Below are 26,622 nucleotides of genomic sequence, written 5' to 3'. Positions count from 1 at the left end.
TTCGCGTCCGGTCAGAGAGATATACTGGCAATAGCCGTTGAGCGATGTAATCAGAGTGGGCTTGCTGTGTCCTACCAGATTTACACGAGTTGCCTTTTTAAATATTGAAACATGAGCGTATGTAGGATAAACTTATTCCCTTGATAGCTCAGTGTACATGTTTAGTGGTTTAACTAGCTTCAAAAACATCCGAGATAAACTCAACGTTAAGTTTTTGGACGGACGGCCGGCCAAAACTCGATCAAATACCGCAAACAACTGGTACAAATATCCATTGCGAGATTGCAACTTACAATTTCTTGTCCACTAAATGTAGGACTTTTTACACGGGAATTATGGGCTTGTATACACATTTTGATTTGGAATTTTGTGTTGACCGAACAATACATAAATCATTTGGCCATAGGCCTGCCTCTCACAGACAAAGGGCAATGTCAAAGAGTGTCATGATATGTCATCTAATTAATCGTCCGACTATTGCTGCGTTTAGCCACATGGGCAAGTCATCGGAATATTGCTATTCGGGCCATTTGGAACGAAGTAGAAAGATGTAAACCAGACATCACATTTCTTCAATTGTTCAACATAATTATTTCACTTCATATCGTGTTTCGATCATTGTATCATTTGAGTCTTTGACGACATGCTTTCAGTCATTTTGACATTGTTTGCTTTTTACGAATCGCAGCAAAACCATTACTTTTTTTCCAGGAGCGCGGAGGCTTTCAATGGTAAAGGCATGGCTCACATGTTTCTCTTTAAGTCAAGTGCCCGAGCAGAGCACTCCGTTAGCGATACAACACAAACCATTTGTCTCACTGTGTGTGGAGCTAACAAGACAGCCCCATACGCTGATCAGGTACAAATTGCATTAGGGGGCATCTGGTCTGTCCTGATTTGGGCAGACTGGAGAAGCGAGCGAACATGGGCTTAAAAGGCGGGATACAAAACGGCAAGGTTTTGTCAAACGCGAAAACAACGTAATTGATTCAAGGAACGGGTGCTTGGGGAAATATGAGGTGGACGTGAGGGCGGGGGGGGGGAGAGAGAGAGAGAGAGAGAGAGAGAGAGAGAGAGAGAGAGAGAGAGAGAGAGAGAGAGAGAGAGAGAGAGAGAGAGAGAGAGAGAGAGAGAGAGAGAGAGAGAGAATGGGGTGAAGAGTGGACGAGATTGACGGGACCAAGAAGAAGACGCCATGAAGATGTAAGAGAACAACACCTGAAGATGATGATGATGATAATGATGATGATGATGACAAAAAAAAAATAAATAAATAAAGCAAACAAACATACAACTGAAGAATAAAAAAGCTATCAAAAAGCATGCAAAACCTAAAAAAAAAAAGTTGATTAAAACAATACATATAAAGTGGCCAATCGTAAAACCCACAATGATACCAACGCTTACAGTAATGCCTACAATGATGATGATGATAAAGCATATGTAGTGCCTTTTGAAGTTAAAACATGAAAATTGCCATTTAAATTAGAAGATTTATAACTATGCCAGGTTAATCGTTGCAGTAAATCACAGGGCTATACAACAAGATTATTTGTTTTAAAGTTGTACAGAGTTTTCGATAAAACTTGACCTCGCACGCACAGTTTTACGTTTTGGCATTCCAAATCTTTTTCCAGAAGGAAGTAGTTCAAACTGACGTTGTAGAGAATTTTATTTTTTCATGTGAACATAAGAATCGCCATCCCAAAGAGTTGATGCGTAATTGTGTGGGACAACATGTGGGCATTATAAAACTGTTTCAGAATAGAAGAGAGAAGGGGAGGACCAAAGCGCAGGAGCAATGAAACAAAGGGACAGGTGTAAAAGCAGGAAGGACTAAGAACGCACATCTGTTGCAAATATGAACAATGAGAGAATGTCAGCTCTTGGATGTTACATGAAAAAAGGGACAATACTACAGACACCGCAACATGTGTCAAATTAAACAGGGAACCCGCAGAAAGAGAGGAAGAAAAGACAGAGAAAGGACAGGCGGTAACAGTCTTAGTCCGAACAAGACCTTTATATGTGCAGTGCTCCTTCATGTTTTGATCTCCGATGCGAGTTGATGCCTACACATAAACCGGACTTGGCTGTCAGAAACTATTATTGCTCCTCTGTATGGCTTTAGAACTTCCCGATGTCCCTGTACTGTGTATACAAACAAGTGTTCAACGCCGCGCTTGTTACAAAGACCTTCAGCCTATATCCTCTGACAACAGGACTTTATCAGGGAATCTCAGTCAAAGGGATCACGAGTCCCGCTTCTGTTCGTCAACATTCAGGTTCTTGCACTATTTCGAGCAGAGTCACTGTCAATACGTATTGAGGCCCCAAAAGTCGCTTCACTTACTCATTTTAAGCTCCAGATACAACTTTCTAGGTCGCAATGTACGGATTCTTTCCTCTTTCACACATCTGCTCTCAGTTTCTTTACAAACCGCCCCACCTCCTCTTCTTTGACACTGTTCGCTTGCGTCTCCGGTGGTTTGCTTAGAAATCGCCCCAGTATCACGCTCATTGAAACGGCAAATATTGGCAGTGTCTGCGCCTTTCCTTGGGGAATATTCATTGCGTGTTGCGGAGAGTGTCGTCCCTGGTCCAGCAAAGCGTCGTGTCGGCCCTTTCTTCCTATAATTGACGAGGACGTGGCGTCCAAGAGGACATGGAGAGGGGGACCCGCGCGCAGTTTCATCTGCCTGAAGGGGCTGGACTGTCCCTTGCTGTTTGCCTTGTGAGGGCCGGGCTGTGTGTACTACACTCACTGAACGAGTGGTTACATTATAACTTTGACCATGTCTATGACACACTGACATTCTCTGGCAGGAGAGAGAAGATTGTGGAGCGAAAGTAGGGCGGGGGTATTGGAGAGAAGTGCAGATGGGTAGAGAAGAGTATTGACTTTTTCGTCGCAATATTTACAACAACAAACTTTGCTGCGATTGTACGGATAATATGAACAAAGAGAGGTAATTTTAGGTACTGTTGCATACGAATGTACATTATAATATACATATGTGATTACACATTCACGATGTGTTGCAGAATATAAGATCATCCATTAATAGTACGCTACCGAGCGCAGCAGATACCTTAGGACAGTTGCAGATCACACGAATGTGCAGCAGCAGCGACGTGGGACCACCGCATGCTATGTCAACAGTCATAAGTTTGGCCGTATTACATAAAGCACTTTTACCGTGGGATCACTGCCTGTTTGTGAACGTAGGGTAAAGGGGGTAATTTGAACACCCTAAGAACTAGACGCTGTGGCTGGCCCATAGAAGTCGGTAAGCAAAAACGGTGGGGTTATATCTCAAGATTGGGGTTATACCTACACACGGACTTGTTTCTTGACATTTGAGAAAAGTACAAATGTCGGGTAAATTGAACAGGGCAAAGTTCAAATTAGCCGAACTCATTTACGTTGGTATTTAACCCAAGCCGACGATCTTTCATTGCTGCCAGTTCTTTCTTAATTTTTCCATGACTGAAAGACCAAAGAGTAGAGATATTGCAATTTTTAACATCAATACTCAAAATGTTAGACATTCAGGGACATTCAGCTAAACTATTCTAAACGTCTCACATGCCACCCGTTGTTAGTCGTTGTGCCATTTTGTCTTATTCAAACGTCATTGACAATCACTAGTAACGTAAACATACAGTGACATAAAAAAAATGTTACAAGAACTATTAAAATATTCGCCTTGTTCAATTTACCTCCCCCCCCCTATTCAATTTACCCCCCCCCCCTTACCCTACATCACTGATGCCATGAGCCTCTTGCAAATATGGACGCAACTCTGACGTGTGCATTAAGGATGCCTCGCACGATAAAGAAGTGCTTTAGCGTTATGGTACTGGGCTTGGAAAACGGACAGCAGTTTCTGATTGCCTACTCGTGGTAAGTTATGACCTTCTGAATTTCTCAAAAAGTCTCTTAATGAAGTAAACAATTTTTTTTATATATGTATCAAATACATATTGGATTTTCTTTCTTTGAGCCATGTGATTTCGGAGTCCGACAACAACTCATATGTAGGCTGGTAGAGTTGGCCGAGACTTCAAAGGAACTACTTATTTCATATTTGAGACGCGCGGATTAACTCACAGATCAAATCTCACGTCTGCCAAACTGCAAAAATGGAACGATTTGCAGATCTATCTCGGGAGGAAATTGAAAACAAAAGACGAGTTTTAACTCCTGTCATGAGTCAAAAAGCAACAATTTCAGCTATCAAAGTTTGTCGGGATTATCTTGCTGAAAAAGTGAAAGCCGGTCAACTTGGATGCCGCTCTGTCGTCTTTCTACATTGAAGCAACAGGAGAGTTGTCCAAGAAAACAAGGCTGGACGCAGTTCGGTGTCATCAACCGTCATCAAAAGTCCCCCACAGACCCTAGTTTTGCATCTTCTAATGAGATTTTCAAAGTCGCAGTTAGGGAGATCAAAGCACAGGGAAAAGCCGCCATCAACCACCACCCTTGTATGTCTGAGATTGACCGCAATAAGCTGTACAACAGCATATACCTCATTCAAGCAACACCAACCGGGCTGTACAATAAGGTACAGATATAACTTTTGCAGAATGACCAAGGAAACATTCGACCTCAAATTGGACACAAACAAGGGAAGGCGAATTCCGACCTATTTTTGGTGTACGACCGATTTTCTCATTCAAATCAAGGTCGAGGTTCTCACGTCATTACAACAAAACGAATGGCATTAATACAAACTTCATTCATGAGGATCTTATGTGTTTTGTCAACACACGGACTTGTTTCTTAAAATTTGAGAAAAGTTCAAATAGGCCGACTAGTCGGCTATATTGAACAGGGCAAAGTTAAAATTAGCCGACGTTTATATGGAACATACGCGAGGGGTAATGGAGTATTGTTTCATGCATATTTTGTTGTTTACAAGAGCAACATGTTAAGGTTTTAAAAAAAAAGGATGCAATTCAATAAAAACAAAATTCGCATAGTATTTGGAGTATCAATTGAACAGTGTCGGCTATATTAAACAATATACCCAAATTACACGCAGTTGTTGAGTTCAAATTCCCCGACTTCATACAGATGTAAACTTTAATTCATAGTCCACAATCTGCACGTGGAATCTTTGAATTTGTCTGAAAAAAAGTAAGGAGATGGTTTATGAATCTAAACACATTAATATTAATTCGTCAGATGTTTAGTGTTTCTTGTTTCACATCTATAAATGAAATTGAAAAGTTAGACATTCAGCTAAAATATTCTAAAAGTGCTCACCTGCCACGCGTTGTTTGTCGTTGCGCTATTGTTTTCTTTGCAAACGTCATTATCCATCACAAGTAACGTAAAAATACAGTAACCGTATTGTTGACATTGTTGCACGGTTCAATTTACCAACCGGTTCAATTTACCCTCCCTTACCTTATATGCATTCCTCTTTCACATGAAATTAAATTCTCTAGGGATTACCACCGTTTTGTGAAGACAAACAAACAAACAAACAAACAAACTTGAATCGGTCCCGCATACCCAGATCGGTTCATGGGACGTTAAAAAACAACAACCAACCATTCCGAACACGCACCTTTTATTTTATCTCCATTTTTCCAAACAACGGACAGTATGGTGATTTGTTAGTTTCTCCTGACGTTTACAAGGTTATTGACGTCGTCTTCCAGGTTTGAAAGCCTTAAATCTGAAACGAACCAAAACCTACCAGCATACAAAATTGGCATGCAAGAGCAGCATCCGCCTTGCACTCTTTCTATGGAGGCGTCTCACTGGTGCGTTAACACTACATAGTACGTGACCATGGTTGTATTCAGGCCAGTTGTGTCTGTTTCACGCTGTTGATGGAGGAAGGGGATTGATGGCGTTCATGTCGGGAGCTCGTTGACTTATTGCCATTTCTTGCACGTTTGTTGTCAGTTTTGCTCAGTGTTGGTGCATATTTGGCTCCGGGCAGTCGGGTGAATATCTGTGCTAGCTAGTAATCGACGGTGGAGTGCCATTTGACACCCATTCTCAGCAACGAGGTGCAATTACGACGTTTCAAATGATAAAAAGGGAACTGGCACAAGACATTCTGATGGGGGTTTTCACAAGAGCTAAAAAATTCTATAAAAGGTTCCTTCCAAAATGTCCCATTCCTTCCGTAGTTTAGATTCACTGGGGTAATCAGTGAGTCTTAGTCGTAATTAGTGTCCGTCCCTTTACGTCCGTCCCTGAACAAAACAACTTAACGTTGAGGCTATCTCAGATGACTTTGAAGCTAGAGCTTTGAAACTTTGCACACTTCTAGGGTTTGATGATTTCTTGACGTTATGACCCAGTTTGGTTGACCCTCGTCAGATTTTGGGGTCACAGCGGGGTCGGTTAACAAAAACTGAAATATGAGGTTTTCTCGGATGTTTTTAAAGCAAAAGCCTAGAAATTTCACACATTTGTAGTGTTAATGATCAACAGACATGTCCAAAATTCGTTAAAAAAGATCTATCACTTCTGAAAATAACCACCGAGCTATCAAGAAAATAAGTTTTTACCCCATCAAAGTATGATGTCATTATTCCCTCCAATGTTTGTCCGAGTAGCAAGGGCATCCACTCTTTCACAGCCCATACAAACCCGACAGAGTTGTTTTCGGATTTCGTCTATTAACAGTAGGCTTGCAAGTTCAGTGTGTGCAGGGTGTTGAGATACACACATTTATGAAATCGTAAAACCCATTTTAAATTGCATGTGTGTGTGTGTGTGCGTGTGTGTGTGCGTGTGTGTGTGTGTGTGTGTGTGTGTGTGTGTGCGCGTGTGCGTGTGTGTGTTCTAAATTATCTTGGCTGTATGTGATAGTCTTTATTATTTTTTTTTTTATATAAAAACCTCTTTCATCGCATCTGTTTTATTTTCAGGATGAGAAAAATCAAATCATCACCATCAGTGTCTGGCTACGACAGGTAAGTTACTTTTCAGCATGCATGGTTTTCTTCCGTTGTTTTACTACTCCCCAAATACTGCATGTTGACGAAACAACTTTGAGGGTTGATCTTGTCAAAATGTCAGGGTCACAATGAAGGTCAAATTCAGTTCAATATGTTGAAATATTTCTGTGAAACCTCATACACTTCCAGGAGATGATTTTGTTTAAACATCAGGGTCACAAGGGGGCCAAGTTCAGTTCAATATTTAGACAGTTATTTTTGGAACTTTACCAACTAACTACAAGGGATTAATTTTGTTTAATGTGAGGGTCATGAGGTGGGGGGGGGGAGGACAAGTTCAGTTCAATATATATAGACATTTATTTTATTTAACGTTTATTGTGCTAGAATGACAGATAATGTTTGATTCATATTATGTATGACAAAGGTGAGGATTATATCTTCTAGTTTATTTTAATCCCAGTGGAAGGAGAATATCGAGAGGGTAAGCTTGTCACGCACATGTACATTTCCTCGATCGTCAATTCAAGATTTGTACTGATGTAGCCATATTGACTTTTTCTGTTTCATTCGGTGGCAACATTATTTATGTTAAGAGCATGCCACTCGATCATTCAAGCTAATATCCTATGTCACATGCACAGGGCTGTTCTCGCCCCTGTAACATGTTGTTCCTTTACCACGTTTTGACGAAACGAATACAGCCCCAGGGTGCTACATCGACGTCTCTTTACCTCTTCCAGACAGTTTTATTTATGAGGTTTGGGAGAAGGAAGCGAGTTAGCCTCAAACACCACTTCGATCAGGCAGCCGACGATCAAATTTCCATTCCGACCCGCTGGGTGAAGACCTCAGGCCGTAAGATAGCATCTGGGGGTAGGCCGTTTTCATGAATGGAAATCAGTTTGCTGGAATGTGCTCACATCGGAGACTTTGTTCTGTCTTCCGTGCTTTGGCACCGGCTTCACAAAAGATGAGACAGAGACACAGAGAGAGGTGGGGCGGAGAGTGAAGGGAGAGAGGACACACAAAGACCCCGATGGACGTGACATACACATGTCATTGTTCTTCGTCGCTATTTCATATTCGATGGAAACTGAACTTGATTTCCATAAACATATTAGGCAGTACTTTGCGCTTAGGAACTTTTGTTATACTGAAAGCAAACCGGTCAGTCTTCTTGGAGAATTACTTGTCACTATAGATTTGTGTCTCTCTTGCTGTATTGCACTTTTGCGTCTTCCTTGAATACTTATCAACATACTTATTATTATTTAAATATTGATTTCAGTTTGGACTATTATTATTATTATATTTTTTTTTATTGATTTCAGTGTGGACTATTATTATTATATTTTTTTGTGCATTGCACAAGTTGTACAATTCATGTGTATTCTTGGCGATAACATACTCCTTTTAAATATGTAATAGGATGGAAGGCATCTTTTAACAGAGAAGATGTAGCTCCCAAGCCGAAGTGTTCCACTGGTTCAATCCGTGAATGGGAGGTACGAGGGAATGATTATCGTGTGCTTGAGGGGATCCACTGGTGAGGGGGGGGGGGGGGGGGGGGGGCGTAGGATAGGATAGGAGGAGAAGGGGGAGTGCATCATTTATTCCTGTCTGACTTCTTAGAGTATCAGTGTAGTCGAAGTGCTGAAATAAGTATATTTGGAAAGGCTTGAGTGTATTAATTGGACCAGACTGACACGCCTGGAGGGTAATACTGCTTCAGTAGGGTTTGCTAATGCAAAACAAGTCAGCTCTGTGTTCACAGTTTCAAAAAAAGTCTAGATCGGCGAAGTGAACATTTTGCTCAGACAGATACCTCTCGCCAGCACTGTGTGCCGCAGGGTATGGGCGCCCTCTACAAGAAGTCTGCACTGTAGACTAGGATACCAACCTTAAGAAAAAGGTCCCGCCGCTCTGGGCGAGCTCTAAGGTGCCCTGCGTTCATGCCGGTGTAATATCCCGTTTCGCCCCGTCAAAGCTAAAAAGGGCCCCCGGGGGACTTTTTCAGCTCTAAAAAGGTCTCGTTTTCGACTTGCCCCCCCCCCCTCCTTTTTCAAAGCAATTTCGGGATAGTTATTACACTGTATCATCACGTGGCCCAGATGTCCACTGAGAGGAAATTGAGTCAAGAAACAATTACATGAACTTCGACCCGTTAGATCTATACTCGGGGACCATGTCCATGACTTCGCAACGCCTTTGTGACGTCGGATAGTGACGTCACTTTTTCTAAACTTAAAGTTGATTCAAGATAGACGACACCTTGTTACCTTCTCGTGTGACCTTGACCTTCGACCGGCGACCTTGAAACTCCTTACGAATGTTGGTCTTGGCAATATGCAAATTTCCTAAGAGTTTTGAGTCAAAATATGAAGAAATACGGATTTTACGAGGCAATATTGGATTATTGGCGTGTGAGGCCCTTGGATCCAAAGAGGAACAAACATGTGGAACGCAATCAGCATTGATAAGTAAGTATCTAAACCGTTGAAGGTGAGGAACCACTGCATGATGATGGTCGCCAACAAGCACACAAACAAAAGAAATAAACAGATAAAGTAAAGAAATTAACAAAGAAGGCTGAATGGCATGAGAAGTGACTACAGACATGCCAGCACCGCCATGTTTCGCCGTCACGTAGGCCCCTTCTCCGTCCTCTCAGGGGGGCCGTCATGTGGGAGAGCCGGGGAGGGGGGGGGGGGGTGGACAGGGGGGGGGGGGGGGTATGCCTCGAGCCTCGAGGGACGCCTGCGAGAAGAACGGCGCCGTGTCAATTGCGTTTTATTGATCTGTGATTAACTGTCACTTTCTTTGATGTTTGGTGGAGAACAAGGGCAGGGCAGGCTGATTTTGGCAGTGCGCAAAGGCTCTTGTGGTTTGTACCGTGGAACGGATTATGGCACGTGGACCGCTTTCAGAAAGCTGGACTCATGTGCCGCTTGTTGGCTTGTTACTCTGGCAAATTAGAAGCTTTCGTAATACTTACAACGTTTTCAAATGATCAAATCACTGTCAAATTGAACAACAGCACCAGAAGACGCAGGCTACAGAATGTCAGCTTTCGGGGAATTCAACATTAATTCATGTTTTTGTTCAGTGCGTCTCTGCTGGAGACCTGTAGACCCCTTAGATGGTTTTTCACAGATGAAGATGTATACGTAAACCGAGACTTGTCAATGCGCCGTCATTTGTATATATATCAAGGAAGGGTTGAATATCATTCCCAAAAATCATGTTTTGCCTATGAGGGGAAACAATATTGATCTTTGTTTGGTTTGGTTTTTACATTTAGTCAAGACTGGGAATCGACACGAGGGTGGTGGTGCCTATATATGTGTGTGTGTGTGTGTGTGTGTGTGTGTGTGTGTGTGTGTGTGTGTGTGTGTGTGTGTGTGTGTGTGTGTGTGTGTGTGTTTGTGTAGAGCGATTCAGAGAAATATACTTGACCGGTCTTCATTAAACTTTACATACACATGTTCCCAAATGATAACCCCTAACGGTTTTTCCCCCAATTTGTTTAGATAGATGCCTTTGATGACATCAAATCCCGCTTTTAGTAAAATTTGAGGCGGCACTGTCGTGCCCTCATTTTTCTAACAAATGTATTGAAATTTGGGTCAAGCAATCTTTGAGTTAGTCCGGACTATGGGATTGTATTTCAGCATGGAAGCTTAAACATTACCTAATTAGTTTGCTCATGAAAGTTGTCATTACAATCGAATTTTCACTTACAGATTTAAACGTTATTGCATTGTGTAGCCAAGTGCACTTCGCTACCCTAAACACTCTAACCATCGCATAGCGAAACAGCCTAGTACAGTACAAACGGAGTTACCTACCCCGTAGCAGACGATACGATGATGCGCGCGCACCTTGCTGGCGCAAATTCTAATAAAATACCTTTCTATATATATCTACCTAACTTCTATCTTTCAAAGTCCCTTTTATCTTTGATATTGTCCTAATTATATTTAGGTTTGCATAGAAGTCAATGATTAGGCTAGATGGCTGCATATTATTGTGTTATTTACGATAATGCTTCGAACTGACCAAAGCGTCACTTTGATTTTGACCGGTTTCATGTATCGTTGACAGAAATTGGTTTTCACAAACTCATCTTTGTCTTTTCAATCATTGTTTTGTCATTTTTGTATCACTATTACATATTCCGTACCTATGTTCCATATGATTTTAGTTTGTTTATAAGGATTTGGTTGTAATAAGGGATGCTTGGTTTCTCTGCGAAGATTCAGAATTTAAGTAGGCCCTACACAGGTACTCGAGCCGGAATTTAGCCGATTCCATTTACTTTCGAACTTTACCGCTTCGTACTAAATCACTGTATAATTTTCCCCCATGTAACGCATACCATAATGTTTGTCTAGGGATCTTCTTTTTATGAGTATGATTTATGAATTTGTTTATTATCCCAGTTTAGAGAGTTTTGTATTTTTTTGCACTGAAGTTGGTTCAGTGCCTTCACTAGGACCATTGGTTTTGTATCGTACTAAATAAGTATAAGAATTTACGAAATGTTATCTATTGCAATGGAAAGCTAAAGGTCGTAGCTTTAATTTGATGTATTGTTTGTTTGGATTGGTTATGTATTTGTTTAAATAACTGAGGGTAAAGCTAGTGTAAGAAAAACAGATTCCGTGTTTCTGGCCGTATTCTGGCCGATTTTCATCCCCGCTAGACGGTGCTTTCTATGCAGTTCGCGCCTGGGCTATAAGTATAGGCTGAACCCCCGGCATAAGCATTCATGCGCTCATAGTAGCTTGTCACAAAGATGTGAGTAGCATATTTGTGAGGTGAAACCACGTCGTGTTTTTAACCTCCCTAAATGTTGTACAGGCGAGGGTAGCTGACCGGACTAGCGTTATTCACGTGTTTCGGGTGTTGCACGTAAAACTGGCTTAGCGTGATGTGAGTTGTGTTTGAGACATGTAGCTGGTCTGGGGTAAATAACGACACAGCGTGTGAGATTTCCAACCGGGAAGGTTGTTCAACGTGTGTCAGACTTGTTCTGGGAACAAGTACTCTTTCAAGAGACGGGTCTCTTAAGGTAAATGATTTACTATGTTGTATATTAGTGACGCTGGAATACATAGCTGGAGCGTAAAGGTTAGTGTGTATAAAGTGCACCCAATCTTAGTGTGAAGCGTTGAGAGAATTCTTGATGTAATTGTTTCACGGTTTTTCATGGGGAATTTCTTGAACATAATTGCTAGGCATTTATGTTATGTTTAAGACGGTCATGCTTTGTATGGGGAGTGTTATTCATTGATTAAGTGTTAGTTGGATATTGAATCTGTACGGAATGTGAACGTGGAATGAACGAGAATGTATGAGTGGTACATGAACGTTTGGAAGAAGAGATGGTTTTAGAGAATGTTGTATTAAGACTTGGTTAAATTCTTTAGGAGTTTCCATGAGGGTTTTCCATGGCGTATAAGGGAGGGACCTTACACGAGAGAAGCGCTAGACGACGGTGGAAGCAAGGGACCACCTCTGCGCAGATGACTAGACGAGTGGAGTCTTCATCGAGACCGGTCGTAGCTGACGACGGTTGTTTCCGCTACGGGCGGAAGGGTTTCTCGGGGAGAAACCTGGAAGGTGTGTGTGGGCATCTTCCGTGAGATGTGTGTTGGCATCTTCAGAGAAAGGTGCGGGTTGGCATCTTCAGTGGAAGGTGTGTGTTGGCATCTTCAGTGAAAGGTGTGTGTTAGCATCTCTGTGTGTTGGCATCTCAATTCATTATTCTACGAGGATTCAGCGGGACAAGTAAGTGAACTGGCGACATGCAGTGAGCCGTGATACGAACTCGTGAGTGTCTGTTGGTACCTTCTTGTGTGCGTTAATCTATATTTGAGAAAGTATTGTTATAATATGTATTTACATGCCTTGAGTGAAAGCTGGAAGATTGTGCGAACTGTGTGTTGAAAAGTTGTTCGTATTGATGTATTTAAAGTGAAGAAGTATGTTTTGGTTGAGGAAATAATGAGCCTGCATCCTCCCAAGTTCTGTTTTTGAAGTGTTTGGTGTGAAAGGGTAGAGACAGTGCAAAAGGGCAGAACACGCATAATAAATTCACATGCAAACCACTTCGTGACAGTGGTGACCCCGATTTAGCCCTAAATAGGTTTTTGTTTCTAAGGATAGATTTTTGTTGTAGTTAAAAAGCAGTTGCTTCCCTTTCATTGGAGAAAAGTGAGAAATTGAGAAAGAAGTGCCTTAGTGTAGCTAATTATACATACTTTGATACTTTGCGTGTTGTAGTGTTTGTTTATGTGTATGTTATTGGACACCCCCTCTCCAGCTCTAGGGGTCTACGTAGTTGTATAGTTCGTACGTAGAGAGGGCCTTAGTTTCTGTTTGCTTCCTGTTCTGTGTATTTATCATCTATCTTTCTATCTAAATTCTAGCTCCCTTTCCTATAAGTTTTTTAAAAACTATTTTTCTTAGATTCTATCTTGGATTGATTGTTGTGTATGATTGTTGTCGTTGAGGTGCAGGCTTATTTTAAATAAAATAGTATAGGGTGTGCCATTTTTTTGTGTGTATAAATTCTGAAATTGTGTTTTTTTTTGTTTGGACTCTGATTTTTTTTTTAGTTGTGTGGCTTGAAAAGTGTTTTGTTTATTATTGTTATTGTTTTGTATGTAGGGTGATTATCTCCCTTATACTACTGTTTGATATTTAGTTGTTGGTTTGGAGAAAGTTTTTTTGTTTATTTTTTTTTTGTAAATTTAATTTTTTTTTTGGTTAGTAGTAATTTGTAAACATTTGTACTTAGACAAAATTTTGGGTAAATTTTTGTTTTGTTTTGTTGGGGTTGTGAACATTTAAATTTTGTTTTGTTTGCTCTGGCGATTGATTTTCCTTAAAGGATCTGACGCTGGTTAGTGGTGTGTGGAATTGAAATTTTCATTTAAAGTGTGTTATTTGGGTTTGAGAAACTTTGAAATTTCCAGTTAATTTATTTTTTATTTTTGTTGTTGTTGATGTTCTAAAGTTGTTAGTTTAAGTTTGACATTGATTGACAAGTGTTTGAAGCTGCTATTGATTGTTTAATCTGATATTTTCTAAATTATAATTTTTTTTGTTGAACTCTATTAAGTTTATTGTTTAATTTTGAGACTGGTTGTGTAAATAGTTAAGTAGTAAACAATTTAAGGATTGTTTTTAAAAAGGCACAAGATTTCTTTTAGTTTAGTATTTTATGATACTCTTTTGTGTGTGGTTAGTATTGCGAGAAACTGGTGTATGATACAACTTTTTGATACTTAAAACAATTTTGTGAACTTGTGTTACTTGATCCATTGTATTACTTTGAGATTACTTTGATATTTTGACATTGTAAAGATGGCAGAGACTAGTGATACTGGTGGTAACACATATGCTGATTATTTGGTATTGGGAGAGAAGCATGGGTTAAAGGCAGAAGCTTTGTTTAAGTTTGCCCAGGATCAAGTAGATAGAGAAGAGAGAAGTCAGGAAAGGGAAGCAAAGAAAGTAGCAGCTGAGGCTGAGGCAAAGAAGATAGAAGCCCAAGCTCAGGCCGAAGCAAAGAAACAGGAAACAGAAGTAAAGAGATTAGAAACTGAGGCTGAGACAAAAAGATTAGAAACTGAGGCTGAGACAAAAAGATTAGAAACTGAGGCTGAGACAAAAAGATTAGAAGTTGAGGCTGAGACAAAAAGGTTAGAAATTGAGGCAAATAGGGATGCAAAGAGGTTAGAAGCAGATACTGAAGCGAGGAAAATGGATTTGGAGTTTAAGAAAGCAGAAGCGCAGCAAAGTACAGGTGGAAATGCAGGTGGGAGATCAGGTCCCAGCATTAGGCCCCAGTACCCAAAACTCCCCATGTTCAAGGAAGATAAAGATGACATTGACAGTTTCTTGTTCAGATTTGAAACGCATGCAAAGGCGAACAAATGGAATGATTCAGAGTGGGCTACGTACTTATCAGCTTATCTGGAGGGTGGAGCGTTGTCTTTGTTTCACTCATTGTTTTCAACGGGTACTTTGTCGTATGAAGACTTGAAGAAAGAGTTGTTGAAGAAGTTTCAGTGCACTCGAGAGGGATTTCGTGAGAAATTTCGCAGTACGAAGCCAGAGGCTGATGAAAGTTTTGGCACATACGTAACAAGGATGACGCATTTGTTCAACCGTTGGTTGAGGTTGTCGGATATAGAAACCTCATATGAAGCTTTGTTTGATTTTGTGTTGTGTGAGCAGATCCTTAACAGTGTATGCACTGATTTGGCAGTCTTTTTGAAAGAACGTGATTGTAAAAATTCAAAAGACATGATTGCTAGCGCAGAAATGTACAAATCAGCCCATCCAAATAAATGTTTGGCCAGAAAGAGTCAAGTAAATCCTTTGGGGACTGGAAACGTAGCGTTCAATCAGAATCGTGGATCAGGACAGTCTTACAATCGTGGTCAAGGTGATAGTGGCAGAAGACAGGATGGTATGAGCAGAAATACCAGGTTTCAAGGCAGAGGAGATGATCGTAGGCCGGGTAGAAGAGGATGGCAGCAAGGAAGTACTAGAGATACAGGTACTGAACAGCAGAATCAGGACACATGTTACAGATGTGGGCAGTTTGGCCATTACGCTAGAGAGTGTATTCGGGTAGCATATTCAGCGAAGTCGGTAGCGGATTGTCAGGACGCTGGAGTGTTGGTTAGCTCGGCGGCATTCGGGTCGTTGCCATTAGCGGAAGGTCTCGTTAATGGGAAGCAAGTTTCAGTACTGAGAGACACAGGAGCTAATGTAGCTGGGGTAAGGAAGTCGTTGGTCTTACCAAGCCAGTACATAAAGGGAGAGGTCCAAAAAGTGAAGGGTTTTAGTGGACGAATTGATTTGTATCCATTGGCGGAAGTGGTTGTCGATACCCCATATTTTCAGGGAAAGTTGAAATGTTGTGTGCTCACAGACCCAGTCGCTGACCTAGTGATAGGTAATCTTCGGGGTGTGGTACCCAGAGTAGATTTATTCCTTGGGAATACGCAGGGTGTTGGATTGTGTGCTGATGTAAGTCACAAGAAAATCACTGAAGACATGGTACTTGAGAAGGTCGTGTGTGGTACGAGTAGGGCAAAAGCCAAAAAGAAACTGGAGGATTCCCCGGTGCCATTGAAAAATGTGGTTACTCCTGATTTGTCGGTTAACGAGGAGGATCTGAAAAGTTTGCTGAGAGAAGATGAGACATTGGAAGAGGTGTTGAGTGTGTCACGAGAGGATGAGAAGTATGCAGTTTGTGCAGAGAAAGTTGTTGATGTTGAGGAAGTAAGTAGTGGATATCGCGAAAGCATTTCACTGAGGTCTGACTGGGGCAGTCATGATGTTTTCCCAAGTAAATGTGAAGAGGCAAAGGTTGCAGTGTTACCTCTGACTGAGGAGAGGAAAACGTTGCCGTTACCTACGTTGCCTAAGGGGAAGGAAGAGACAATCGGAGACATTGTTTTTGATCCTGGTTTGACAGATAGTCAAAAGGATGATATGGAACAGGTGTTTGGAAAGATGGTTGACATTTTCAAAACATGTGATGCGGTGGTGTCTTTAACGGCAAGAATTAGCATTCGAGGTTCATCCAATAGCATGAGACAGGAATACGTTGACAGACATGTTGTCCAGGTCATTCGTAGATCAGAGCATACCACAGGTTTATGGGATGTGTGGAAAAAGAAGGTTGTTTTGATCAAAAGAAAACTCAAGAATTTTCTTTTGTCCCCGGGAAGGGGGATGTCACAAAGATGTGAGTAGCATATTTGTGAGGTGAAACCACGTCGTGTTTTTAACCTCCCTAAATGTTGTACAGGCGAGGGTAGCTGACCGGACTAGCGTTATTCACGTGTTTCGGGTGTTGCACGTAAAACTGGCTTAGCGTGATGTGAGTTGTGTTTGAGACATGTAGCTGGTCTGGGGTAAATAACGTCACAGCGTGTGAGATTTCCAACCGGGAAGGTTGTTCAACGTGTGTCAGACTTGTTCTGGGAACAAGTACTCTTTCAAGAGACGGGTCTCTTAAGGTAAATGATTTACTATGTTGTATATTAGTGACGCTGGAATACATAGCTGGAGCGTAAAGGTTAGTGTGTATAAAGTGCACCCAATCTTAGTGTGAAGCGTTGAGAGAATTCTTGATGTAATTGTTTCACGGTTTTTCATGGGGAATTTCTTGAACATAATTGCTAGGCATTTATGTTATGTTTAAGACGGTCATGCTTTGTATGGGGAGTGTTATTCATTGATTAAGTGTTAGTTGGATATTGAATCTGTACGGAATGTGAACGTGGAATGAACGAGAATGTATGAGTGGTACATGAACGTTTGGAAGAAGAGATGGTTTTAGAGAATGTTGTATTAAGACTTGGTTAAATTCTTTAGGAGTTTCCATGAGGGTTTTCCATGGCGTATAAGGGAGGGACCTTACACGAGAGAAGCGCTAGACGACGGTGGAAGCAAGGGACCACCTCTGCGCAGATGACTAGACGAGTGGAGTCTTCATCGAGACCGGTCGTAGCTGACGACGGTTGTTTCCGCTACGGGCGGAAGGGTTTCTCGGGGAGAAACCTGGAAGGTGTGTGTGGGCATCTTCCATGAGATGTGTGTTGGCATCTTCAGAGAAAGGTGCGGGTTGGCATCTTCAGTGGAAGGTGTGTGTTGGCATCTTCAGCGAAAGGTGTGTGTTAGCATCTCTGTGTGTTGGCATCTCAATTCATTATTCTACGAGGATTCAGCGGGACAAGTAAGTGAACTGGCGACATGCAGTGAGCCGTGAGACGAACTCGTGAGTGTCTGTTGGTACCTTCTTGTGTGCGTTAATCTATATTTGAGAAAGTATTGTTATAATATGTATTTACATGCCTTGAGTGAAAGCTGGAAGATTGTGCGAACTGTGTGTTGAAAAGTTGTTCGTATTGATGTATTTAAAGTGAAGAAGTATGTTTTGGTTGAGGAAATAATGAGCCTGCATCCTCCCAAGTTCTGTTTTTGAAGTGTTTGGTGTGAAAGGGTAGAGACAGTGCAAAAGGGCAGAACACGCATAATAAATTCACATGCAAACCACTTCGTGACATAGCTGAACACCTGACTACATTTGCTTCTCTGTCTACGGGTTTTGCCTTCGGCCTCTACGTTTGCTTGCATTGTTTTCTTGTACAACAAATAAAAAGTTGAAACAAGACGCTTGGACTTGGGTTCGTTCTTACAACCTTCCACTATCCACTACAATTGTATGCCCCATCGTCTCCTGAATCCAAACATATATAGATATGCCATGTTTACCCTAAAATATGCTCATAATTGAAGAAAATCGGTTAATGCAAATTATGTACCACGTGCGTTTGCATGCTTCGCCGAGACAAGCGCAGTCCGTCTCGTCTCGGGCTTTGACCAGCCAAGACTTATATTAGTTTCAGGCCGACAGATTGACTTAATGTATTGGTATCGCTGCACGCAACTTGATAAGATCAGTGACACAGCGAGATACAGGAATCATGGGAAATACTCTGGAAACGAAGGAAGCGGCATACTTACAACGGAACTGTTTAACCAGGATTATTACGAATGATATTTTTTTGAAAAAGGAACAAATTCATGTTATAATGCATTTAAGCAGATCAAACCATAATGTGTGAGACTTCCAAAGAAATTGGCTATGTATTCCCCAAATATCATCGTAACGGTAGGCACTGTTTTCACGCATTTCTTAAAATGTCTTGAGATTTGACCATTCAATTCTAGCATGAAGAGAAAGAAACAAAGACAGAAAGAAAGATACAGTAACATTTAATCGTTCTTAAGATTAAATTTGACTATTTGTAGAGCTAACAAAATAATTGAATCAAAAAGAAAACTTTGACCCGAAACACAGTCTATTTCGTGTATTCAAGCGGAGCAAAATCAACATAATTTTGTTGGTTCTAATGAGCAAGGTTGAAATGGTTACATTTATGTTCACTTTGCCATTTCCAAGGTCACGAACCCTTCGAACGTCGGGTAGACACACGGACGGACTAACTGAAGCCGCATGCACATTGTACACATAAACACGCAAAAAAAACAACCAACAACAACAACAACAACAACAACAACAACAACAACAACAACATCAAAAGGAAACACAGACATAAAAAAACGGGCAGGCATTCCAAAACATATCCAGCTTAACTATCTCTCTCTCTCTCTCTCTCTCTCTCTCTCTCTCTCTCTCTCTCTCTCTCTCTCTCTCTCTCTCTCTCTCTCTCTCTCTCTCTTTCTCTTTCTCTCTCTCTCTGTCTCTCTTATTTTCGGTGACTTTCTGTACATTCCTTCACTGATCAATCCGTTCACTAACTCTGACAGGCAGACTTGACATTTGGCGCTTGTTTTCGTGTTGTTTTCATTTGATCACTTCAAAGACAGACGGACAAATTTCACTGACTGACCGACTTCGGTTTCCGCCAGCAGATTGACTGAATGTTTTATTCACGCTTTACGCGACTTGTTTGTGTGTCTGAAGGAATGGTACGATCTCCGTCTGAGGTGGGATCCTAAAGAATACGAAGGTGTCGACATCCTCTACATCCCTTCCGACCAGCTGTGGAAGCCAGATATTGTGCTCTACAATAAGTAAGCCCCAGCTTTCTGCAGTAGGCTACTAACGGTTGCAGTGAAAGTAGTCAGCTTTATTTCCCCTTTTCTCCCTCTTCTTTATATTCATAAAGGAGAAGGCCTCAACGTTCCTGAGCATGCCTTTAAAGGCTTTATTGCTCCCCTGCCCCCCCCCCCCCCACCCCTCTCCGACATCGGCTTTTATGTGGAAGGATCGAGGTTCGAATCCCGGTCGTGGCAGGTTGATTAAAGCAACTTATGTGCGGACCTGCCAGAAGAAGAAGAATTGACCTCCCACCACCCCTACCACCATTTTCCCTCTCTCTCTCTTTAATGTTAAACGGAATTTATGATCTCGCAGGAAGGTCGCTGCTGACAGACACATAAAAAGCTACTCGTGCAACGAATGTGTTTGGTAGCTGCAACTCCTGAACGCAAAGGAGGAAGAAGTAGAATCTACCACCATTCTCCCTCACTCTTTGTTAATTTGCAAGGGAATTAATGATCTCGGAATAACAAAACAAGAAAGGTAAGTTTTTGGAACGTTTGCTATTGACAAAACAATACGTTACAGTCACAAATATATCGAACAAACGGTCTTTTAAGTGCACAGACAAACAATTAGTAACAGGAACTTAGTTAATTACTAATTGTTTGTCTGTACACTTAAAAGACCGTTGGGTCGATATATTTTTGGCTGTAACGTATTGTTTTGTCAATAAAAAAGCGTTCCAACAACTTAACCTTCTTGTTTTTTATTTAGAATTTTGGAACGTTGGCAGTCTCTTTGTTTTTGGGTTTAAAGATCTCGGAGGCAGGTCGCTGCTGGCAGTCGGCACACCATCTCAGATCTGGCCAGGCTTTTACATGGGATAAGACAATCCCTCCATTTGGTCACATACTAACAGTTTTTTTTATTTTTTTATTTTTTTGTTTTGCTTAACGCCCAGTCCACCACGAAGGGTAATATCAGGGCGGTGCTGCTTTGACATTTAACGTGCGCCACACACAAGACAGAAGTCGCAGCACAGGCTTCATGTCTCACCCAGTCACATTATTCTGACACCGGACCAACCAGTATACTAACAGTGAACAACCTGGAAGCTCTCTGCACAGTGGAGATAATAATTATGATGAATTATTAGAGAAATAATGTCATTAAAAATTCAAAGCAACCATATGTGGTTTAAACATTTAGGTTTCATTTGATGTTGTGGGAATCGGGTTGTGAATTCACTCTTAAAAACACACACAAACACACACACAAACACACACACACACACACACACACACACACACACACACACACACACACACACACACACACATACACACGCACAGACACACACACACACACACACACAAGCACGCCAACGCACACACATACACGAACACACGCGCACACACGCACGTACGCACGCGCACACATTTTCTTTATCTCTCTCTCGCTCGCTCTCTGTCTCTGTCTCTGTCTCTGTCTGTCTGTCTCTCTCTCTCTCTCTCTCTCTCTCTCTCTCTCTCTCTCTCTCTCTCTCTCATACAAAGGGGCTTTTGGAGGAGGCAATTAATGAAAGCAATCTGACTCTCACCTCAACTTCTGATTATTCTTTCTTTCTTTCTTTATTTGGTGTTTAACGTCGTTTTCAACCACGAAGGTTATATCGCGACGGTTCTGATTATTAAGCTTGGTGATTTAAAATGGAAATAATTATGCTTTCTCTTAGCGCGGATGGGGAGTTCGTCATCACGTTGGACAAGAAAGCCACAGTGCACAACAACGGTAGAATACTCTGGGAGCCGCCTGCCATCTACAAGAGTTACTGCCCCATTAACATGGAGTTCTTCCCCTTCGACATACAGGAGTGCTTCGTCAAGTTCGGCACATGGACATACAACGGCAACGAGGTGGACCTGCAGCACGTGTGCAACGGCACGGTGACTGGAGAGGAGATCGTCATACAAAGAGGCATCGACCTCAAGGACTACTACCACAACGTGGAGTGGGATGTCATCAACGTCACCGCTAGGAGAAAGGTCACTTTGCTAATACGTTTGCAGACATGTCATTTTTTTGTCAGTGAGATTTTTTCCCAGACGAATATTTCGCTTTTGATTTGACTTTTTCTTATATATTTTGAAGTTCTAAGGTGGCCTTGTGTACCGTCACTCATGCCCGTTAGTAATGAATTGCTCCTAACGGGGAATACGCAGTTTTTACATTTAGTCAAGTTTTGACTAAAGGGTCTTTCCTGGCAAAATTGTATAGGCATAGATAAAAATGTCCACCAAATACCCGTTTGACTTGGAATAAAGGCCGTGAAAGGTGAATGCTCGCCTAATAGGCTACTGAGCTTTACTGGCCGATGTGAATGCGTTATATATTGTGTGTAAAAAATGTCTGTTTGTCTGTCTGTCTGTAAAAAATTCCATTTCAAACGGCAGAAATTAATATGTAAGCGCCTAGGGCTATATCTAGATTAGGCGCATAAAAATGATCACAATAATAATAATTATAATAATAATAATAATATGTGTGTGTGTAGAGCGATTCAAATTAAACTACTGGACCGATCTTCATAACATTTTGCATGAGAGTTTGTGGGTATGATATCCTTAGACATTTTTTTCCATTTTTTTGATAGATGTCTTTGATGACGTCATATTCGGCTTTTTGTGAAAGTTGAGGCAGCACTGTCACGCCCTCATTTTTCAATCAAATGGATTGACATTTAAGCAAAGCGATCTTCGAGAAAGTCCGGACTATGGAATTGAATGTCAGCACGGCAGCGTAAAAATTAGTTAATTAGTTTGCTCATTAAAGTTGTCATTAACATCGAGTTTTCACTTACATATTTAAAAATGATTGCATTGTATTCCTCAATTTCTCCTGAATTCAAAAATATATACATATGTCATGTTTACTCTAAAAATAGGCTCAGAATCACAGAAAATAGGTTAAGTAAGTACTGCGTTCGCACGCTACGCGGAGACGAGCGTGACCCGTCTCGGTCTTTAGGCGTGGTTAGTCGAGACTGTCTTAGTATCCAGTACACCTGCAGTCGTTATGTTCTGTTTAATGGCACAGGTCAAGTTCTATCCGTGCTGCCCGGAGCCGTACCCTGACATCACTTTCAACATCACGCTGAGGAGACGGACCTTGTTCTACACGCTCAACCTGATCGTTCCCTGTGTCTCCATTTCCTGTCTGGCCGTCCTCGTCTTCTACCTGCCCTCCGACAGCGGGGAGAAGATCACACTCTCCATCTCCATCCTCCTGGCCCTCAATTTCTTCTTCCTTCTTCTGTCCGATATGAACCCCCCAACGTCATTGGTTATACCCTTGATCGGTGAGTAGCTGACTAAACGTGTGTGCGTTTATGGTTAGGGTAGGGGGGGAGGCTGTTGGAGTGTTCATGTCAACGTGTGTGTTCTTGCTGTATGGGAGAATTGAAAGTAACATATTTCACCGTCTTGAGGTACAGAATCTCCCGCCAGCCAGGCAGAAAAAGATCCCGGTCCCAGACTCGTACCCCTCCGCTACCAGGAAAGCGTGGACATCAATATGTACCTAAGGTCAACGGCAGAGATCAAACCTGTCACATTTATCTGACCACTCTTTTTTCTTCCTAACTCCCTCAAGCCCGTAACTTCGTCTTGGCCGCGAGGAGAGACACACTGAACTGGAAATTCGTCTCTGCTGCAGTGAAAGGCTTCCGGAGATTTATTTTACACCCCTTCCATTCAAGCGAATGATTCAGGGTCCGGCCTTGCGGAAAATGAGGCAATATGCCGCTCCGATGGGCTCCAATAAGTGTTCTCTGGTTTCCAGGGAAACTGATACTCCATAGTGTTCAGCGCAGCCAGTACTGCGGTCCAAAAACGGTGTCAAAGGTGGGTGGGGGTGAAATGAGGGGTCTATGGCATTCAGGGTAAAATCTGGTGTCCTCAAGTTCGTGAAAAAACCAGCATTCGTCTTTTTGTCATTTACAATTTCGAACAAATATTTTGCTGTTGATCGCAAGGGTCAGTGTGTCACAGAGAAGCTAAGCGCTGCAGACAATCAAGCCAACTGACAGACTGAAAGTGATGTGAAGGGATCCTGATTACATTCATAAATGAACAGAATAACCAGAGACAATGTTACGTGACTACTTCTATATTACAGCGTAGGGAAGGTTTGGTTATTAGACTATTCTGACATCACAAACATATGTTTAGTTTATTGCGTTTCATAATGTATGCACACATTATTAACCGTAATTCCAATAAATGTTATATCCCTTCGGCCGTTTCCCCTTTGAGTCGTCTCAAACGGTAAAGGGGGACATTTGACGGTACAGCAACACTAACGAAAAGACATTTCATAGATTGATAGATGAATATTTTGAAAAACAAATCATGAGCAAACGATAATATCATTTCGGTGACAGTCGATGTGTGTTTCTGCAATGTTTGGTGCTAGTCGCATATGTTGATTAGGCCCACACAAAAAAAGGTTTGTATCTGGTGACAAGGACAAACAAATAAGGGTTGATAGGTCTGTTCCCTTTAAAAATTATTTTTTATACACAGGCATTTCATAGATACGATTATATTATATAGTAGATTTATATTGTCCGGAAATCGCGCGAACGGTGTCTCCTTGATATCGGCGAATAGCAACTTTCCTTGCAAAGTCTACTAACTCGATTTTTCTTCTTTATATTAAATCATATTGTTTTGAATGGTCAAAAATTGTCAAAAATAGTTCAAGGGTCGGGAGGAAAAAATCTGTGTTGGTCGGCGAATCGGAAACAATGAAGTTGTTTCTTGCGCCATACAGGAAATAGCTGGCACTTAGCACAGTGCTTGGCCGACGTCGCCCATTTTATCTAATCCCTGATACTTCTGTTGCAGGTAAATACTTGCTGTTTATTATGGTGGTGGTGACGGCCAGTATCGTGGTGACTGTCTACACGATACACATCAACCTCAACTCCCCAACTACGCACATCATGTCCCCCTGGGTGCGACGAGTCTTCACCCAGATCTTGCCCAAAGCCTTGCTCATGAAACGACCAGAGAAAGACAGAAAGTCACAGGTATGCGCCAGGGAACATATTGATGAAGATTTATTCTTCAGTGTTTGAGTAAAGCAGTTCAGACACTTTTCGCTTGTGTAAAGAGAATTTCACGATGTGTGGGTGAAATGAATTCGTCCGGACCCCTTGAATGCTATGCCTGTTGTGAAAAAAACACAACTACAAATAGACTGCCGACGTTCACAAATTCTGAATAAAAAAACAAGAAAGGTATTTTGTTGGAACGTTTACTTATTAACAAAACAAAACGTTACGTTCACAGATATATCGACCCAGCGGTATTTTAAGTGCACAGACAAACAAACACGTTGCTTGTGTCTTCCCTGCGAGCGGCTGAACATTTTGTCACATAAGTTTTGTTTAATTAATGTTTGTCTGTGCACTTAAAAGACCGCTGGGTCCATATATCCGTCAACAAAATACTTTTCTTGTTCTTTGATTATGCCTGTTGTGGTTATTTAGCGAGAGCTGGGTCGAAGTACGGTGACTGTAACATTTTGTTTGTTTTGTTATAAATTAAACGTTCCAATAATCTACCATTCTTGATTATATTTAGTCAAGTTTTGACTAAATATTTTAACATCGAGGGGGAATCGAAACGAGGGTCGTGGTGTATGTGCGTGTGTGCGTGTGTGCGTGTGTGTGTGTGTGTGTGTGTAGAGCGATTCAGACTAAACTACTGGACCGATCTTTATGAAATTTGACATGAGAGTTCCTGGGTATGAAATCCCCGAACGTTTTTTTCATTTTTTTGATAAATGTCTTTGATGACGTCATATCCGGCTTTTCGTGAAAGTTGAGGCGGCACTGTCACGCCCTCATTTTTCAACCAAATTGGTTCAAATTTTGGTCAAGTAATCTTCGACGAAGCCCGGACTTCGGTATTGCATTTCAGCGTGGTGGCTTAAAAATTAATTAATGACTTTGGTCATTAAAAATCGGAAAATTGTAAAAAAAAATAAAAATTTATAAAACGATCCAAATTTACGTTTATCTTATTCTCCATCATTTGCTGATTCCAAAAACATATAAATATGTTATATTTGGATTAAAAACAAGCTCTGAAAATTAAATATATAAAAATGATTATCAAAATTAAATTGTCGAAATCAATTTAAAAACACTTTCATCTTATTCCTTGTCGGTTCCTGATTCCAAAAACATATAGATATGATATGTTTGGATTAAAAACACGCTCAGAAAGTTAAAACAAAGAGAGGTACAGAAAAGCGTGCTATCCTTCTTAGCGCAACTACTACCCCGCTCTTCTTGTCAATTTCACTGCCTTTGCCATGAGCGGTGGCCTGACGATGCTACGAGTAAAATGGCATTGCGTTCAGTTTCATTCTGTGAGTTCGACAGCTACTTGACTAAATATTGTATTTTCGCCTTACGCGACTTGTTTTTAATTCTGAGATCCTTCATCTGTTGTGGGTTTGTCATCAGACAACAAGAATGGACGGAGAAGTAGAGGATTGCAGTTTTTAAATTTCTATGCTTGAATATGACTGTAGGTGTGTTTGTGTTGAACTACTCAAATACCAACCGTATTGTTGCAAACGGAGGCAGTCAGCTTTCAACATCGAACAGTTACCTTTTACCCACAGAACAGTTATGGAAATCAGCCATCACCTTTCCTGTGATCTTGTGTGTCGGTGTGTGTGTCTGTTAGCGTTTGTATGACCAAAACACGTCTTTTTCTTACGATATATGCCTTTTCACTACTGTGCATGCCCATGGCAACACCTATTTACATTCTGCTCCATCACGAAATCACAGACCTTTGGACTGCGGGTCCGCTTGATTGCTACAGTGGACACTGCCATGTCTGCTTGATTGGAGAACGGTTCCCTGCATTGCTGTCATTGGGGCATTAGTTAGTTAAATTATAGAATGGAAAACGTGTGGATATTGTTGTAGTTGTGATGTGCTTTTTGTAGGGATAGAAATGTGTGTGTTTGTATTCGTGTGTGTGTGTTTGTGTTTGTGTTTG

General features: G+C 41.3%; 1 protein-coding gene across 1 annotated transcript in view; it reads left to right on the top strand.

Annotated features, from left to right (window-relative positions):
• Positions 1 to 26,622, top strand: part of LOC138975829 (acetylcholine receptor subunit alpha-like) — a 62,742-nt gene that overhangs the window by 23,323 nt on the left and 12,797 nt on the right. Inside the window, exons 3-7 of the mRNA XM_070348596.1 lie at positions 6,901 to 6,945; positions 19,457 to 19,566; positions 21,273 to 21,582; positions 22,634 to 22,895; positions 24,445 to 24,629. Coding sequence (XP_070204697.1) covers positions 6,901 to 6,945; positions 19,457 to 19,566; positions 21,273 to 21,582; positions 22,634 to 22,895; positions 24,445 to 24,629 — 912 coding nt within the window. The remainder of the gene's footprint in view (positions 1 to 6,900; positions 6,946 to 19,456; positions 19,567 to 21,272; positions 21,583 to 22,633; positions 22,896 to 24,444; positions 24,630 to 26,622) is intronic.

The sequence above is a fragment of the Littorina saxatilis genome, linkage group LG1 (genome assembly GCF_037325665.1).
Source record: "Littorina saxatilis isolate snail1 linkage group LG1, US_GU_Lsax_2.0, whole genome shotgun sequence".
NCBI classification, from domain to species: domain Eukaryota; kingdom Metazoa; phylum Mollusca; class Gastropoda; order Littorinimorpha; family Littorinidae; genus Littorina; species Littorina saxatilis.
The sequence above is the reverse complement of the archived record's forward strand: the minus strand, read 5'-3'. Positions and strand labels throughout refer to the sequence as shown.